This window comes from Lissotriton helveticus, chromosome 7 (assembly GCF_964261635.1).
Source record: "Lissotriton helveticus chromosome 7, aLisHel1.1, whole genome shotgun sequence".
Lineage (NCBI taxonomy): Eukaryota > Metazoa > Chordata > Amphibia > Caudata > Salamandridae > Lissotriton > Lissotriton helveticus.
The window spans coordinates 813880148-813899174 of NC_136068.1; the positions used below are offsets into that span (position 1 = coordinate 813880148).

The 19027-nt window shown below is 42.4% G+C and overlaps 1 protein-coding gene across 2 annotated transcripts in view; it reads right to left on the minus strand.

Moving 5' to 3' along the window:
- Positions 1-19027, minus strand: part of DDX46 (DEAD-box helicase 46) — a 1223843-nt gene that overhangs the window by 867032 nt on the left and 337784 nt on the right. For both annotated transcript variants that reach the window (XM_078653270.1, XM_078653271.1), the window contains exons 7-8: positions 15397-15510; positions 10536-10701 (exon numbers count right to left, since the gene is read on the minus strand). In XM_078653270.1, coding sequence (XP_078509396.1) covers positions 10536-10701; positions 15397-15510 — 280 coding nt within the window. The remainder of the gene's footprint in view (positions 1-10535; positions 10702-15396; positions 15511-19027) is intronic.

The window sequence follows — 19027 nt, forward strand, 5'->3', positions numbered from 1 at the left end:
CCAAATTTTTGGCAAAGACGGCCGAAGTCATTAATCCCATCGTGAATCCTATTCTGAATCGCTCTTTGAGTGAGGGTGTGGTTCCTCAGGCCTGGAAGCAGGCGATGATTATCCCTCTGCTTAAAAAACCCGGCCTGAACCCGGAGGTGTTGGCTAATTACAGGCCCATTTCGCTTCTGTCCGCCTTTGCTAAGATCTTGGAGAAGCACGCGCATACGCTGCTCTCCTATCTGGAATCCCATGATCTGCTGCACTCCACCCAATCCGGCTTCCGCACCAACATGAGCACCGAAACAGCGCTCTTGGAAGTTTCGGAGGCAGTTAAGAAGGTGCTGGACTCAGGTGGCAAAGCGATGCTTGTGATGCTCGATCTGTCGGCGGCCTTTGACACCGTCCCCCACGAGGGTCTCCTCGCCAGACTTTATGAGATCGGTCTGAGGGGGACGGTGTTCAGCTGGTTTCGATCTTTCTTGGCTGGCCGTCGACAAACGGTCTGGGCCTCCTCTAGTTCCGCCGAGATGCCGTCACTGGGTGTCGGAGTCCCACAGGGCTCAGTGTTGAGCCCGACTCTTTAACATCTTTATGACCCCTCTGGCGGCACTGGCGGAATCTTTCGGGGCCCAGATCGTTTCCTATGCCGATGATACCCAGCTCCTCTTCACCTGCGGGAAAGTAGCAGATTTTGACGGAGAGAGTATCCGGGGTTGCCTTGGGGCTCTTTTTAACTGGTTCCAACTTAACAGCCTCAAGTGCAACTCGGATAAATCGGAGGTACTCTTCTTCGGTTGCAGATCGGACCCAGATTGGCAGGAATGGAGCCTGCTAACATGTTTCCCCCCGCAGGCTCTTCCCAGCTAGCCAAGAACCTGGGGATTAAGATTGATAATGGGCTGACGCCGAGATCCCAGATTCTTGGTCTCACCGGTACCTGCTTCGGCCTCCTCCGGATGCTTCGCAAGTTTCTTCCTATGCTCCCGGAGGATCACAGGAAGATAACGGTTCAGGCTATAATCGGCTCGAGAATGGATTATTCGAATATCCTTTATCTCGGCCTGCCGGAGTATTTGCTGCAACGACTGCAGGTGGTCCAGAACTCGGCAGCACGGGCCATTTTCGGATTACCCGGCCGAGCTAGAACCTCGGGCCTCCTGCAGTCACTGTACTGGCTGCCCATCCGGAAGCGGATCATCTTTTAGCCTTGACCTTGGCCCATAACGCTCTACATGCTTCAGGAGCAAAATATCTCCAAAAAAGGCTAGCTTTTTACCATCATGCAAAGTCCTTGAGATCGGAGTCTTTGTTCCTCGCCGTGGTCCCTCGCATAAAAAGGGCACGTATAGGAGGTCGATCTTTCAGACTGCTGGCTCCGCAGCTTTGGAACACTTTACCAGTGACACTGCGCAGTACTTCCAATCTGTTGGCGTTTAGGAAGGGCCTAAAAACTTGGCTTTTTACTCTTTAGATATCGCCTTGATTGGTAGTTTAGGGACTTCTCATTTTTCTGCTTTTTCTTTTCCGTTATGTTGTGGTACAGGTTTGCAATAAAGCGCCGGGACACTCTGAGAAGCCGCGCGCTATACAAGACAGATATAACATAACATAACATAACATAACATACTTCAGTCACGCCATTAGCTGGGTGCCCTATGCCAGAGGTGTGGGCACAGGTGCATGAGTCCTGTGCCCCTACAGTACCCAGGGCCATTCCTGGGCACTATAAGTGCAGTGATGCCATTAAGAGTATATGGTGCTGGGAGGTTGTCATTACGAACTCCACAGCACCATAATGGCTACACTGAAGACTGACAAGTTTGGTACCAAACTTCTCAGCACATTAAACCCGCATTGATGCCAGTGTGGGATTTAATGTAAAATGCACCCGAGGGTATCTTAGAGATGCCTTCTGAAAACCTAACCAACAATCCACGTCTGGGCTGAGTGGCTGCAGAGGCTGCCACACAGCAGACATGTTGCTGGACCCCTGGGTGGAGAGCCCCCCGCTCTCCTGGGCCTGCAACAATGCACATCCTGGGCGAGGTGCTAGGTCTCCTCCCCCAGGCTGGGCAGGGGGAAGCTTCAACGGCATGCCGCCTCTGTGAGCTTCTCCAGAACATTTGCTGTACCCAGCAACAGGCCCCCACCTGTTCTGACCCCCACTCTGGCGGGAAGACTGGCAGGAAAAACTACATCAGGAAGGGGGGGGTGCTAGCCTGTGCCAACCCCACCCCTCAGGTGGGGGGGAAGAGGTGAAGCACGACCCCAGGATCCGGCCATCTTGAAGATGTGGAGCCCTGCCCAATCCCAGCTAGGCTCCTGCCTCCCTCCCATAAGAGAGGAGCAGGCTAGGTTGTGTCCCCACCCCAGGACAGGGGCCTATTGGTTCCTGCCCTTGCCCTACCTTTAACGCCCCTAAATTTAGTATTTAGGGGCTCCCTGAACCTTCCTTCCCCTAGATCCCGATACCAAAAGAAGAAAGAAGATCAAGAAGGCGCCGGGAAACCTCCGGGTAGCTGTTGCGCCATATACATTTAAATATAATAATAAGGAAAAGACCCGCCGCGCAGCTGCCAACAGGACGACAACAACTGACTTGGCCCCAGCCCTACCAGCCTGTCGATACTTGAACCTGCTCCTGCCTAAATCCCGGCGACTCCTGCGGACAGCAACCTTGGGACACCCAGAGGACCTGCCTGCCTTGACCCTCTTAAAGACTGGGACTCCCATCAACAGAGGCTCTGCTGCAACATCAACCCTGGTGCCAGCCAGGAAGCTCCGGACCAGCCCACTCTGCACCCACCGAGCCCAGTCCGTGCCCGAGTGATCCAAGACCACGAGGACGTCCCCCCAGCAACTGGGACCCAAAGTCCAGTGCCAAAAGACCCTCCTCGACGAACCAGACGACGCCTGCAGACTCAGAACCAGGGGCCCCCTAACCGCGACCAGCTGAGGGTAAGCTTTTCCGACACCCAAAGACACCCCTGCACCCGGCGCCCTACAGCCCCCTGTGCCTCCCTTTGAGGTACCTACCTGTGCTCCAAGATCCCAACTTACCTCTCGACGTGCTGGTCTCCCCTGGAGAGTCTCCGCCCCCGAGCCTGCAGCCTTTGTTCCCTTCTGACGTTTTCCACTGGATAACACTGAGCGCCCGACGGCTCAAAAGCACCCTGCACCCAGCCGCCCGAGTACCTCTGGCCGTGCCACCTTTGTACTATCCTGCTCCCCCCTTTCCCCTTAGCAAGTGACCAGGAGCCCAGCTCCCACAGCCGCGTGGCCTGCTAGCCAACAGCCACCAACCGGAGGCCCCCCTGTCCCCCATTGGATAACATTGGGCCTAACTACCTCTGCACCTGGCCGACCCTGCACCGCTGAGGGTGAACCAACTGTACCTACCTGACCCAGGGGGACCCCTGAGTCTATGCCAAGAACCACAACTTCACCAGTCGAGCACTCACCAGGAACCCGGTAACTCACTAACCTGCCTTTGAATAACATTGACTGGTTTGACTCGCAAAATCTTCAAAGTGTCTACTTTTGAAAACTTTAAATATTCATATAAAATCATCCGAATTCCGAAATACTCACCTGTGATCAGAAGAGGAGCCAGTACTGCACCTTGTAGCCCAGTGCTGAAACGCTAAAGTAATCCCTAGTGGGTTTACTAGTAACTTGTATTTACTCCATAGGAATCCATTGTCTGCTTTTCTATGAAATTTCTTCTGTCTACTTTTGAAAACTAGAAATATTCTTTAAAAAATCATACGAAATACTGAAACGTAATTACTTACCTGTTTTGAGTTGAGACCCCTGTGCTGGCCTCAGGAGACCAGTACTGGATTACAAAAGTAAAGAGATCGTATTTTACCTGCAACCTGAATTTTCTCCCATTGGATAACATTGCCAGATTTCTGTTGAAAAGTTTCTAAGTGTGAACTTTTAAAATAGCTTTTTATTCCTGAAAAATCACCACAATACCTAAAATGTTCTTGCTAAACTGTTTGCAGCTTAGACCCCATGACTGAACCTAGGAGCCAGTCCTGGAATTACCAAAGTAATAACCTGTGTTTATATAAGGGAATCCATTCAGCTCAATGCTAAATTGTGTGTATAATTGTGTTGCCTACTGCAACCCCCTGTACCTATTGTCTTTACAAAGTTTATTACCTTTCTGCAAAGTACTCATCTGAGACTTCTCATATTGAGGGCAGCATATTTGTGATGCCTGTTGGTTCTAGAAATAAAACAACTATATCTTTTGATATAAAAACAATTGGCCTGGAGTTCAGTCTTTGAGTGTGTGAAACCTTTTGCTGACTGAGTGTGTACAACAAATGCTTTACACTGTCCACTGGTTCTGCCTTACTGCTCGACCAAGCTACCACTTTAGAGAGTAAGGTCACACCTGGCTTTAACCTCTGTTATACCTCTGGGGTTTGTGGACTCAAAGTCAAAAGGTTTTTATTGATTAGGTACTCAACTGAGGACCACAATTTATAAAACAGAAATTTTCGATACAATTCAATATAATAATAAAAGAGGTTTTAAAAATTTGTAGAGATTGTAACAAACAAATTCATTAGGGGGGTGTTTGCATGCAGTTACAAAATCTTTTGCAGTAATTATTTTACAGTTGCGATATATAGGGTCTAAATATCTTGATCTTGCAGTTACTACATTTGCAGAAGGGCATATGAATAAAAAAAGATGCTCTATGGTCTGGTTTCCCCCATGACAGAGAGGACATAACGGGGATCTATCCACAAACCATCTGCAAGTAAAAGTTAACACTGGCAGAATACCCAGGCGCATCATTGCAATTGTTCTCCTGGCGCCATGGGTGAGTGAATACCCTAAATATGGATGTTCTTGCTTGTATTCCAATAGTTCAGTGAATGGTTTATACAGAGATAGTTTACTGCAGTGGGAAAAATCTAGATCAAAGCTCAGTTTGGGGGTAAAACATTTTAAGAAAAGTTTAAGTTGTGATGGTGTCCAAGACAACAGAAGATCAGAAGTAATATTGGCTAGTTGGAATGCCACTGTCATGTTGCTTCGGAATATTGAATATGAAGCTTTTTCGTCGAAAGACTCAATCTTTAGTAGGAATCGTAGTGTACCTTCTTTAGCATGAAGGATGTTATAGGCCCACCTAATTATGCTAGCTACCGCTGTTGCATATGCGCTGGTGATCGAAAATTCAAGTCTTAGCGCTTGCACCGGTGTTGCTGTTGAGACTTTCAAAATTTTCTTTAATATTTTTCCTTCTTTTAGATCCATATAGGACCACTGTTTGATGGCAATGTGTTCAGTGGCGTACGATAAGACCGGGGGTATTTTTGCTCTGTACACCTTTAATAGTGTGGAAAAATGTCTTTTCCCTGTATTGGAATACAGTCTCAGTAGAGCACCGGCGTGAAGGTCCGATTTGATTTATAGGTGATTAATTTGTTTGAGGTTTTTCAGGTTCTTTAAAAAGATCCTACCTAAGTATGTATATTCCTCAACCTCTTCTATGTATTCTTCTCCCAGCTTCCATCGGTACTTTACTTTCTTTTTCTTAGTGGTGAATGCGACCACTTTTGTTTTGTTTAGATTGGGTAGTAAAAAGTTATCTTTCGAATATTTATGTAAGCTATCAAGAAGGCATTGTAATCCAAAGGGCGTTAAATCCAACATGACTATGTCATCGGCATATAGTAAAGCATGTATGCTTTGTGTGGCGATCTTAGGGGGCAAGCTGGAGCTTTGTTGCAAATAAAGTGGAAGATCATTAAGATACAAAGAAAATAAAATCGGTGCTAAGAGACATCCTTGTTTGAGGCCGTTGAACGTGCTAATTGTATTGGTCAAACCTTTTTCTCGCCCCATCTGGACTTGGCACCATGTCTTGTTGTGGAGATTGACAACAACCCTTAGTAGTTGTTCGGGGATACCCAGCTTCCTCAATTTATTCCACAGTGTTGGTCTATCCACCCGGTCAAAAGCTGTTGAGTAATCAATGAAGGCTGCATATATTGGTTGAGACCTACCTACTGTGTATTTGTCTAATATAGACTGAAGGGTTGCTATGTTGTCTATCACAGAGTGGTTGGGTCTAAATCCTGCTTGGAACATTGGTATGAGACCCTGCGAGAATGCCCAAGATTTTAGACGATCTAATACTTCTGCAGCAAAATATTTCCCAGACGCATCCATCAAAGCTATTTGCCGATAATTGCTGGCTGTATTTTTGTTCCCTTTTTTATATATTGGAATAATTATACTACCTAGCCAGGATTTCGGCATTTCTCCGGTTTCGAAGATGTGGTTAAAAAGAGGAGAAAACAGCAGGCTCCATTCCTTGGGGTCAATTTGAAGGGCCTTGATGGGTATTTGGTCGGGTCCGGAAGCAGCCGTGCTTCTCGCTTTTCTAATGTGGTTTGCGATAGAGTTTGAGGTGGTCTTAATGGTTTTAGTATTGTTCCATTCCAGTATGAAATCGGAAATCTGCCCTGAAAGGTTGGGTAAGTTGGGTTTATATAAATCATGTAGATATATTTCCCAGTCCTTTGGTGAGACTGGAATAGCATCGAGTTTCTTTTTGGATCCAGTCATATTAGCTATTAAAGACCAGTATTTTCGTTGGTTATGATCTCTAGCGGCTATTTGGATATCTACCCAGTTACGGTCATGCAGTATTTTTTTCTGCTTATTTTTTACTCTTTGTCTTTGGTTTTTAAGTCGATTAATTTCTGCCTGTGTTGTTATTGAAGGATTCAGATATTGCGCTCGAATGAGTTGATTGAGTTTTTTTGCAGCCGGAAAATTCCGATTTTTATTTTTATTATTATTACTTATTATACTTTTCCCAAGTTTGGTTTGTTGTGTTTTGTTCAGAAGTGCGTTTTTAAGGTTTTTAATTATATATTCAAAATTTGTGATCGGATCATCTGAGTGTATAGTAGATAGTAATTGAGTTTGAGTAACCAAAGTAGTAGTGTTATCCAAAGTAGAGGAGTTCCAAAAGATCCGCCTCTGGCTGATGTTAATTTTAGTTGTGCTTTTCTGGAATGGTGCCTGTTTAGTGAAGGAGGTATGTGCCATCCATAGAGTAGTTAGATGTAACAGTGCGTGGTCACTTTCCTCGTTAAAGTAGATATTCAGATGCGTGACTGAGTCCTTTAGATCCAACCCACAAATTAGATAGTCGAGAATAGAAGGTGTTCCGTTTCCCCGTCTGGTCTGTAATGCAGGTATATCGCCTTCGGTGTTACCGTTAAGTATTATCCCGTTTATACATGGTAAAAAAGATGAGAGCGACCTACCTCTTTTATCAGATTTATTACCCTTAGGGAATATTGGAAATGGCATTAACAACGATTCTTCTTTAGCTATATTGGCCCATTTTCTGATTTCGCTATTTGAAATTTTTCCATTCAAGTCGCCCATTATTAGGAATGGCGTTTCGGTATGATCATCAAGGATATAGCTAATTTTGTCCGTTATTTCGTCGAAGAGGGCATCGTAATTGTTCCCAGGTGGAGCGTAAATATTGAAAAGCAAGATTGCTTTTCGAGGACCTGTGGATAGTGAGCTAAGTGACACCTTGATACACTGCAGGTTTTCACACTTTGTGTCTATATTTTGTTGGTACCATAGGTACTTTTCACTTAGGAGGATTGCCAATCCGCCCCTTGCGTGGCCACGATTTGATTTCTTTGCGGGAATGTCGTAAACATAGAAACCTTTCTGACAGAAGGTTGTGGTTGCCCAAGTTTCCTGAAGGGCCAGGATATCAGGATGGTTTTTTATGGCGTCGGACATTTTGTTGATAGTTTTCCCCGCCATATTCCATGATGTGATGCTCAAGCCATTACTAAACACAATATTGCTGTTGGTTAATTATTTTGTTACTGTTAAGTGTCTCTGATATCCAGTCCCAAGATTTTGGTGATTTTTCGACAATATTTCCTTCTGAATCTTTGCTCCATACTATCCTTTCTCCTTTGTTTACTAGGATTAGTAAAGTGTTATTGCCCAGATCGTATGGAGCTGAATCTTCCCAGTTATTAAATGATTTGTGTTGTCGTTTGCTTAATGTGGGGGGTTTAAAAAGACCGTTAAATCCTTTATTATGTTTAATATTCCTGGAATCAGATCTTGCAATTACGTCAAAACCATTTTTGTGTAGTGTTTCTTTCTCACTTAGAATTATCCCTGGGAGTACTGGTGACCAGAAAAGTACCAATGCTAGTTTGTTATTTTCTTTTTTTGGAAAAGTCACTAAATCTATCTCGTTACTTGTGAGCGAGTGTAGGGAAGGTATTTGTTGTAGGAGGTTGACTATTCTTCCGCGGTTCAATGGCACATTGTCAGTGGGAAAAAGTTCTTCAATTAGGAGATATTTTGATGTTGTACCTTCCCCAAGTATAGATTTACTGGTGTCTTTTTCTGCTATTCCTTTAGTTAACAGTCCAGTTTTACAGAGTGGTGTGACCGGAGAATATACATCTGCTCTTGGGTTTAAAGGTATCGCTTTCAATGTACTTTGGATAGAGGGAGATACCTCAGTTTTTGTAGCATTAGAGTTTATGATAACTTTTTTTTCCTCAGCAGTTGTTATCGAAGTTGTTTGTTTTTGGAATCTAAGTTTGCTCGCCTTTTTTTGTGAATTCTTCTTAGTAACTTTCTTTTCTTTTTGTTCCCTTTTGTGCTTATGACTCCATCTATGTCTGAGGGTTCATCCTTGTGATCATTTTCAAGGGCTTTTTGTGTGATTATTACATGAGTATCACCAACCTGCTCAAGTTCGTGCGAGACAGATTTGTGCGTGGATTTCGAGAAGATAGGATACTGCATAGTGTTATTTTTTGGTTCCTCTTTGAAGAGTTTCTTAAGTGAGTAAGTTGTAGTTGATGTGTTATTTCTTTTTGAATCTTTTGTTTTTGTATCCGGTTTTCCTACTTTAAATGTTTGTGTGCTTTTATCAAGTTTGTCAAGGGATTCTGTTTTTATAGTACTATTAGCCAATTGACCGTCGGGGTTTAACATCTTGTCATGCTCTTGTTGTTTTTTTGTTGCGTTTGATGAGTCGTTTTTCCTTTTTTCCTCGACCAGATATTTAAGTATTCCAATTTGAACATCAAGGGTATCGTCTGAATTTACTAGAATATGACCTAGGTGGGTCAGAACTGATTCCAGTATTTCCTGCAAGATGAAAAGGGCTTTTGACGTAGGTGTTACAGGTGTTGTTAAATTTTGGTTTGGAAAAAAGGATCTAGAAAAGACTCATGTGCTGAGTGTTGATGAATTGATTTTCCTACAGAACTGATATTTAAAATATCTTGAGTTAGTGGAATTTCGGAGTTATTATTTAGTGACTTTGTGTTGTTGCACAGAGAAACTTCGAGGCAGGTTTGACTCCCTGAAGATTTTATCAACTTTAAAGGTGTAGAGTGAGATATCTCGTGATCCATTTTAAATTTGTCCTCAATTAGCAGCTTTTCTATTTGGTTGCCCTCACAGTCTGTGGCACTTGAGTTGTGTGCGAGTTGTTGGTTCGGAGACAGTAAAAGTTGTTCCTCCTTGTCTTCCATGAGGTCAATGATGTTTCCTACTTCAGAGTTAGTAGAGAGTATTTGCTTATTCGGGGATAGAGCAGTGAAGTATTTTGTGAAGTACTAGATATTTTATCGTGCTTCAAAGCTTTCACAGAGGATTTCCTAAGGGCTTCTTCAGTTCCCAAACGTTTCATATATATAGTGCGCGATCGTAGTTTTTTCAAGGCCATTGGAGTTACATGAATGTCCGCTGATGAGAGGGAGGATAACTATGGCTCCACTAGGACGGGTTCAAACAAATTCCTGGCATACTTGCCGCGACCCTATCTAGTAATTTGGTGTTGATCGCTTGGCTTCCCCTGGGGTCTAACGTGAAAATGGGGTGGCCCGTCCCGTCCTCGGTCGTCCACAGACGGCCACAGACGGCCACAGACGGCCACAGACGGCCCGCCCTTTGCCCGGGCTTCTCCCGGCGCGCTCCCGCGCAGCGGGACTCTTCAACTACTATTAAGCTATCTGAGCTAAGGAGGGAGGAGCCGGCAGGGAGAGCACCCCAGCTGGTCCCAATTTGGGGTGGTTGCTGGCGCTCCTGGGACAGGTAGTCCTGCGCCAGCAACGAGCTCGCAGCCCTGCTTGTCTCTCTCCCTCGTCAAGGCTTTCAGTCCGCCAGTCCGCCTTCCGCGAGCAGTGGAGTTAGGAGGATTAGAACTGAGGCTCAATAAAATGCAGCAACAGCGACTAAAGCAAAAGGTTTGTGGACTCTATACACACTGTACCTTACTCTGGTCCAGTATATATAGAGCCACTTTCTCACACCGAAGTAGTATGTATTAGATGTTGTCAAGGCCACTGAAACATCTATCAAGAATGAACAAAAATAGTGTTTTTGGTTTACTAAGCTATGGTCCTCTATGTGGAATAGGGAGGAATGTTTCATTTGTATTATTTTTTAAATTTCAATAAAATCAGTATTTTTGGACACACTAATTCTCTTCTTACCTTCTTGAGTCATTTTAGCTAGTTCTGGAACTTCAACATAAAAGTTTTTCCGATATGGCTCGTACTCTATCTTCCCATGATCAACTGGGTCCAACAACTTTCGCTGCTTTGTTTGATAGCCTGTTAAAGCTGTCTGAAGATCAACTTCTTCCTCTTCTGATGAATACTATACAAAATGAAAATCACAAAAGTTACCCATAAAATATTATTACTGTGACACGCAAGCATATACCAAGCGCAATAGGGTTTCAAACTTCAATACCAGATAGATTACACTAAGTAAAGTTGAACCTCAGAAACCATCAACTCAACCTGGCCACGTGTGAGAAAAAACAAGAGTTCATGATTCTCTGCAAACAAAAAAAAAGCAAAAAAAGGTTTTTGCACTTGAATACAAAGGGGACAGACACTGCATAAAACATTGTCCTGTTCAATTAATATGTTTACAGTAATTCTCAAATGTACGACAAGCACGCACAATGTCTTGATAAAAATATTTCCTTAGAGGTGTATGCTTAAAATGTCATTCAGTGGTTGATGGCACAACAACACTTATATTATTTGAGAAATGGTGGGAAGGATGATTGCCAGAATGCTCGACTTCAAGTCTACTTAAAAAAAAAAATGGATCTCTACAGCTTTAACTTACAGCTCGCCTTAGACACATCTATGTGTGGGTTCATTAAAATGTAAATGGTGAGCCAAGTGCCATGCAAAGACAACATTGCGGGTAGAATGGGTAGAAGAACTTCATTCTGCATAACAAATCCTTAATGATAAAGATACTAGAAAAAGATCTTTACATTAAGTTAGATTCATTTGTAAAGAACTTGTGTGAGTATGCCCCATATACACTTTTTGACAAGCTAGTTATAAATATCAACACGGAGTTAACCGTATATAACCAGGAAATTGTTATGTGAAGCATTCATCAGCCTACACTCGGTTATTAGAAGACCAAATAAAATTAGCAGACTTGATAATGTTTTTAAGTTTCTAGCTAGTCAATAGTAGTGGGTTCGTGCTGTTCTGGCTCCTTTTGGGACATCCCCCCCTTTCCCTCAGAATATTTAAAGAGTAACTCTTGCAGTAAGACTTGCCTGGTTTATAAAATTAATCATAAGTATTTATTTTGCCACTGGATGAGTGTAGCGTCTCTCAGACCAGCTTATCTCACTGCAGTTCTGAAGAATACATCAACAGATGGAAAGTGTTTCCGCAGCTAAAATCAAATAACAAACCTCTCTGCTGCTGCTTTACGGCTGGAATGTATGGGGGACTGAAAACCGCCAGAGATAACTGAAAGCAACAGCTGCTAATTAAAGATTTTGACAAGCTGAACTGGCAATCATCTGACTTTTGCATGTCAGGAGAGCTAATGACTAACACTATGCCACAGTCCTTGCCTTGTATCCATCTACATCACTGGACACCATTAATCACACTGCTGTTCTAAACTGGAGTTCTTCACAGGGAAAGCAGTAGCTCCCCTCGTGTGGATCTAATCTTATAGCAGCAGGACAGTAGGTCTCAGCATTCCAACTTGGAGTTTCAGTGGCTATATAATTGACTTTTAGATAATTTTCACCACAGTCTTCATCAAGCTGGATAAAATAAATTCACTCAAGCTTTTAATATATGCTGCATGTGTGCATTTGAATGGTGAGAAATAAATAAAATCTCCGAAATATAGACATTTTCATATTGGTTCATCTAATTGTTCACTCCAACTGGAAACTCCAACAGATTTAGGAGCTTGCCCAAAGCCAATGGAACTGGGGATTCATAAATGACACTACCGTTTCCACAAATTCCACAAGTACCTTCACAAATCCAATCTTGACAATATCATTTTAAAACGATTTTGAGAGTATTTCAATTGTCAATTTTAGGCACAGACAGCAATCATCTTGAGTCTTGTGTCTGGACTGAAAACAGTAGCTTACAATGCTTCTACACCTCATTTACCAGCTTCAAACGAATGCAGCACAGTAACTTCACAACCTGAAGGGATGCAATCCCATTCAGCATGCTTTGCATTTAATACAATGCGGTCTATTAGGAAGAGGAAGCGACCTAGACTATGTTCACTAACCAGAAAGCAACAGGCAAGTGGTATTTATATTGAACACAAACAAAGAATGGCATTGCTATAAGTACTCTCAGGCGTTGATCCTTTAAATTCCTCTCTTAAGGAAGACTAGGACTGATCAAAATGCCTTTTCAAAACAGGTTGTCTCCCTCTGAAACTCGTTGAAGCAAACTTTTAAAGTGCACTATGGGCACTATCAGTTTGGGGAAAGTTAAGAATCAGTACTTTAGAGAAGAACCTAAATGGCCTTATAACCCGAGTTCTGTTTAAAAACATTGTTCAAAAGGAACAAATGATGGACGGAATGCTGAACAATGCAAACATTCACCCCCAGTCACAAAGATCTGGGTTTAATCCATCATTCATTTGCTCACCATGCCACCCCAGTTCGGACCCAACCATAGGCAAATCAGTCTTGACCATGCTCGTCATGGGAACAGACCAGCCCGAACTGCCAAGCCAGTTCCTCCCTGGACCAGAAACAAGCATCTTGGGACCAGTTTCGGGTCATCTCCCCTCATCAGCCAGGCTAGCTTTAATCCAGTGGTGCAGTGAGCACGGGACCCACGTCTGGGGATACCCTTCTCACTAAGGGCGACAGAAGCAAAAAGAACAAATGTTCGGTATACTTAACAAAGGAAACATTCACCTCCAGTCACAAAGATCTGGGTCTAATCCGTTGTCCTTTTGATCACTACGCCACCCCAATTTGGACCCAGCCATATGCACATCAGTCTTGACCCTGCTCATCATGGGAACAGTCCAGCCCGAACTGCCAAGCCAGGTTGTCCCTGGACCACAAGCATCCTGGGAGGACCTGGAACAACCTCCCCCTTCATCTCAGAGCCAATTCTAATCTCCCCGTTTTTCGCAAACAGCTAAAAACCTTCCTTTTTAACCTGCACCACTGAATCTCAGTTAGCCTCCCCTTGTAGGTTCCTGGTTATTGTTTAGCGCTTGGACGCCTCCGGGCAGCAATTTATAAATCTACATCCATTTCCATTTCCATCCATTTCCATTTCCATTTCCATTCCATTTCCATTTCCAGAGTGGGACGTTATGACCCGACGTGGTTCCTATGCTCTCCATGCCACTGGAGTCAAGCTAGCCTGGCTGATGAGGGGTAAAACTCTGAAACCAGTCCCTGGCCTGGGAGTTCAGGCTGGATTGTTCCCATGGGGAGTAGGGTCAAGACTGATTTGCATATGGCTGTGGCACGGGGGCCAATAAAACGACAGGTTTAGGCCGGGCTCTCTGTACTGGGGTACATGTTTGACATTGTTCAGCATTCTGTCCATCAATTGTTCTTTTTGCATAATAACATTGTTCAGCAATACAAAACATTACTGTCCAGGTCCTCAATTTTCTGACTGGCGCTGTGTGAGTTCTCATTTGACTTCATATGCAACTGTTTTTATCTACTTCCAGCCTCTGAGTAGTGCCTGGTCAGCGTCCCTTGGAATAATCATTTGAGTGCTTTACCCCAAGATTCAAGCCCTATTCTTACAGTCACAAGTACAGTTGAAGCTTATGTCTGAAAAAGCCCATTATTTCAAAATGGTAAAAGGCAATTGTTTTATCTATTACTGTGCACTATTGTATGGCTGCATTGCTGTTACATTATAGGCAAAAATGCCTACGAAAACTGAATCTGTGAATACAATATAGGTTCTAATCTTCTTGGGTCTAGGGAAAAGGACAAACAAACTTGAGAGGCAGACAAAAGTGTATTTGACCTGAGCAGTTCAAGGTAACATAGAACAAATTCTAATGCAAAGCTCCAAAATCCTTAAACGACACTGACCCGTGGCTGAAGTTCCTATGATCTGTGAAGCTAAGAAACTATACTATTGGAATGGACCGCAATGTGCTTAGAAAATGCGGCATAAGAAATAAGAATGGTATACTCAATATTGACTGTACACCATCGGATACTGAAGGTTGTCAGATCCCCCTTCAAGGCACGTTCCCTCGGGTTCTTACTTGTGTACAAAAAAGGGTTGAGTCATGTGCGATTTTATATTTTTGTATCAGAGATGGGATACGAGCTGGGTACACAAGCGTGTGGTCTATTGGTTTGTTGTTTTTGTTTCTTTCATTGTTGAGCATTTATTCCCTAAAAATGAACCTGTTCCTATATTCCCGATGACTGACTTGCTAACCCATAATGTGGGTTTCTGCCGAGACATCCTATCTTTTCCAGCTGAGCATTGTTGAATTGTATGTGACAATTGGGGACTGATATTTAGACAAACTCCCCCTTTTCTGTAACCTATGACTTTCATTCCTTTTGGTACTCGTTGTCGATTATGTGCGATTATGTGATGTTCTGCCAGATATAGTATACAGTCCTGCTTATTACCTGTAATCCAATTGTATTGTACAATGAAAAACTAATAAACAGATTCAACAAAAAAACAGAATTATAAATGTTATTTTGTGATGAGAAATGTAGATCAAAAAGGTAATGGCTAATAGCTAGGCCAGCGTCCTTCCCGATTTTAAGCAAAATGCAACTGTTTCTTTGGTTCCAAAGATCAAGGTGCACTGAATGCTTTTGTGACATGAATTGGTGCCATCTACTTTCCAATCAGTTGGATTTCCTTACAACCTCCTTTAATCAAACATTGTATTGAACTTGGAGAACGATGTCTGCTCTGCACTGCTGCGAACCTTACCTAACGGTGACAATACTCAGTGAAAATGATGTGATGTGCAACATGAAAACATTTATGTTTGTAAATCAGCGGATGAACATTCTTGAGTTACCTCCATTGCATCCTGGTCATTCTCCATGAGTTCTCCTTTTTTCCTCTCTGCATCTGCAAGTGCCTTTTTGGTTGTCACAACAGCGACTACTTTTGTCACATTTGGTCCGGATTTCTAGTTCCAACAAGAAAAACAGAGGTAACAGGAAACAAAAAAACTGATTTTAAAATGTACAGCATTAACACAGTCACTGGTATATGCCAATAACGAAACGTCATCTGCATTTTTAATTCATTACCAGTAATGATTTTTTTGTAAAGTGTTTGAACACCCTCTGGGGTAGATTAAGTTCCATATCTACCAATGTATATGCTATGTACTATATAGACTCAGTATGTTGCATTTGTGAGTAAATATTTACCAGTACACCAATTTGTGTAATGCATGCGACACTCTATGGGCTTTAGTAACACTAAACATCACTTTTTCATTTGGTCTAATTTTTCTTCAACCGCTTCAAAGTATTTTATATAATTCATTGTATAAATCATTGAAAATCTTCTCCTTGCAAATAGCTCTGTTCCAATCTGTGAATGAATGCAGAGATGTCGCATGAAATTTAGATGCATCCACATGGCAAAATACAAGTCAAATGTGAGGCAGGTGGCTAAACATATTTCTTGAAAGAAATCCACGACTTTTACTGGTGTGCATAATGCTGTAAAATGCATTCCTAGTCATGTGAAATACAACAGTGGATTATGGTAGTGGTCTATGAGCTAGATATCTATGACAGAAGCGTACAACATATAAAATCTGAGCTAATAAATCTAAAGATTATCAAGCGAACTTGCTTCATCTTTCACCTTCATTACAGTGATTTATTTAAGGTGATATTTTTCTTTATTTATGTAAATAGACTTAACATACTTGCACATGGTAATTTATGAACCACCAAAGAGAAGCGCTTAAAGTACTTGCCCCCCTAGACAAAATAACCTCTTTCTGGTCACTACGGAGTTTGCCTTCATCATGGTGGCAAGTTATAATGTCAGTGACAGAAATTTCTCTTGGGCAGAACCCAGGTAATCACTGAAAAAGACTGATTTGTGCGTCCTCTCTAAAACAATCAATGAGAACCTACATAACCATATAAATTACGCTATTAGAGAATGATTGGAATGGAGGAAGGTAGAAAATGTGGGGCCGCTCCGCTAGAAATTAAGTAACCTATACCAGGAAAGAACCTTGGAATTACTAGAGTCAGCCACAGAGCACTGGTTGAAAAACAGTATCAAATGTAGCCCATTAATATCAAGGTGAACTGCATTCATGGTCAGGAATCGGGTGCAGATAATCAAATACAGTTACAGCAAGATGAGCCGATTCCGTCCCATGAAGAGATACGAAGTCAGCTTAGCCTGGTCAAGGACTGGGTTATTTTTAAGAAAATAGATTTGACGCTGGTCTTCTTTTCCATAATTTTAGACAAAAAAAGCAACAAAAATTGGTCTAAAGTTGTACAGAAATTTCGAATCCGCTGTAGGGTTTTTTTCAGCAAAGGAACAACCAGGGCTTTTTTCCATTTAGGTGGGACCAACATTAAGGAACTACAAAGGACCAACACTGAGGAAATACAGAATGTCTAGAACAGATTATTAATCTTGAGTCCAAGGAGACCTACTCAGAAGGCCTGTAACTGCTTAGGAAAAAAACAAGTTACTTACCTGTAGTTCTACAGTATGGATATCTTTCATACATTAACATGCTTGTATCGTCCCAGTCGTGGAGGTGGGAGTTCCATAGTAATTAAAGTTGGCAACGTAAATTAAAGACATTAAACAGCAAAGCCAAACCCCATGAGATTTTATACCAATCCACATCGTTTTAGGTAGTACCAAACTTCAGCCAATCAGAGAGCAGCCCTGCCTAAGTCCTCTCCTCCAGAGCCACCACACCTCAGATTTCAGAACCAAAGTGTACTCATTACAGAATAATAGTATCTCAGTCAATCAATATGGTAAGCGTCTGAAGGGGAGGTGGGAAGATCGCATGTGACTATGAAAGATATCAATATTGGAGAACTACAGTGCATAGGTAAGTAACTTGTTTTTTCTCCAGTATTGAATATTTCATAGATTCACATCTTTTAATCCGAATAGCTACTAGATCTAGTATGCATAAAAAACAATTGCAGAGGCGGGTAATATAATATAAAGGTTGTAGTCAATGAGCAAGAAAAATACTACAACTTAAAACAATAGCTCAACTTCTTGAAATAAGCTTTGAAGAGCTACTGCTTGGCCCACTGCTGTATCTTGGTTGGTATTGCATCTAGGCAACAGTGTCTGTTAAATATATGTCTGTATCTCCATGTCGCTGCCCTGCATATGTCAGGTAATAGTAATCCAGCAAAAAGAGCTGTAGTGGTCGCTACAGTTCTTATTGAATGAGGACGTACTTTAGCTGCAAGCAGTCTTCCTTTTTGTGATGGAAAGGTATAGCTGCTGATGCCCATCTTGCTACACTACCTTGTGACATAGCTTGGCCCTTTCTTAGTGGTGAGAAGGAGACCAGAAGCCGATTGGATTTTCTGAAAGTCTTCGTTCTTTCAATATAATATTTAAGGCATCATTTAGCATCCAAGGAATGAAGTGCTCTCTCTGCATCATTTGAAGGATTTCTAAAGTATGTCGAAGACTAAGTTCATTAAGGTGAAAATCTGTTGGAACCTTCAGTATGAAAGGAAGGTTCGTACGTAAAACAACGTTGTCCTTTTTAAACTGCAAGTATGTTCTCTGTATTGTAAACGCATGTTCAAACTAGTATTTATGGTTCATTAATTGAAAGCCTTTATTATTAGTGTGAGCGCTCCAAATAAATGTTGTAACTTCTGAATGCACTACTGACAGTGGTTCCAGTATAAAAAGGTGTACACACGTTTTCAAAGTTTAGCAATATGAGACTATGTATAATGCTCCCAGAATGCTCTCTGAGTTGATGCAAATATTTGCAGAAACTTGAAAGCAAGATTGAGGATTCTTTGCTTTCACAATAAAATGTTCATAACAAGCATTTACAATGCAATGGTCTCGGCATTGTTAAAGTTAGAGCTATTGGCATTGCTCATGACTTTTTATTTATGTTTTTGTTTTAAAACATAAATAAATGGCATTTTCATTTACAATGCCAATAGCTTAATCGCTCGCAAATGCGAGACCTATTGCATTTGCACCTACACAGAGCCACACACACAACGCCACCCACACACACACATACAGAGCCACCCACAGAGTCATTCACATAGAGCCACCCACACACACAGAGCCACCTACACACACAGAGCCACCTACACACACACACACACACACACACACAGAGCCACCCACACATAGAGCCATCTACAATAAAAGGGTAAGACAAAAGATGGGACTAGAGTCCCATGGTGGCAGCAGTGGTAGGATTAGGTCTTAACCATAAACACTTGAGCAAGATTGTCCCTCCCTACAAGAGTGGGGATGACATCCACAAATGATAACTGCACTGGAGAGGGCCTGCAAAGTACAGAAGGTCCCCCAGGAGCAGTGGTCAGCAATCTTGTGGCTCTCTTTGCAGACAAGGGAGAGACAAGCTCCTCACTGTCAGAGAAGAGGATGCTGATGATTACAAAGTCCTGAAGAGTGCTCTGATA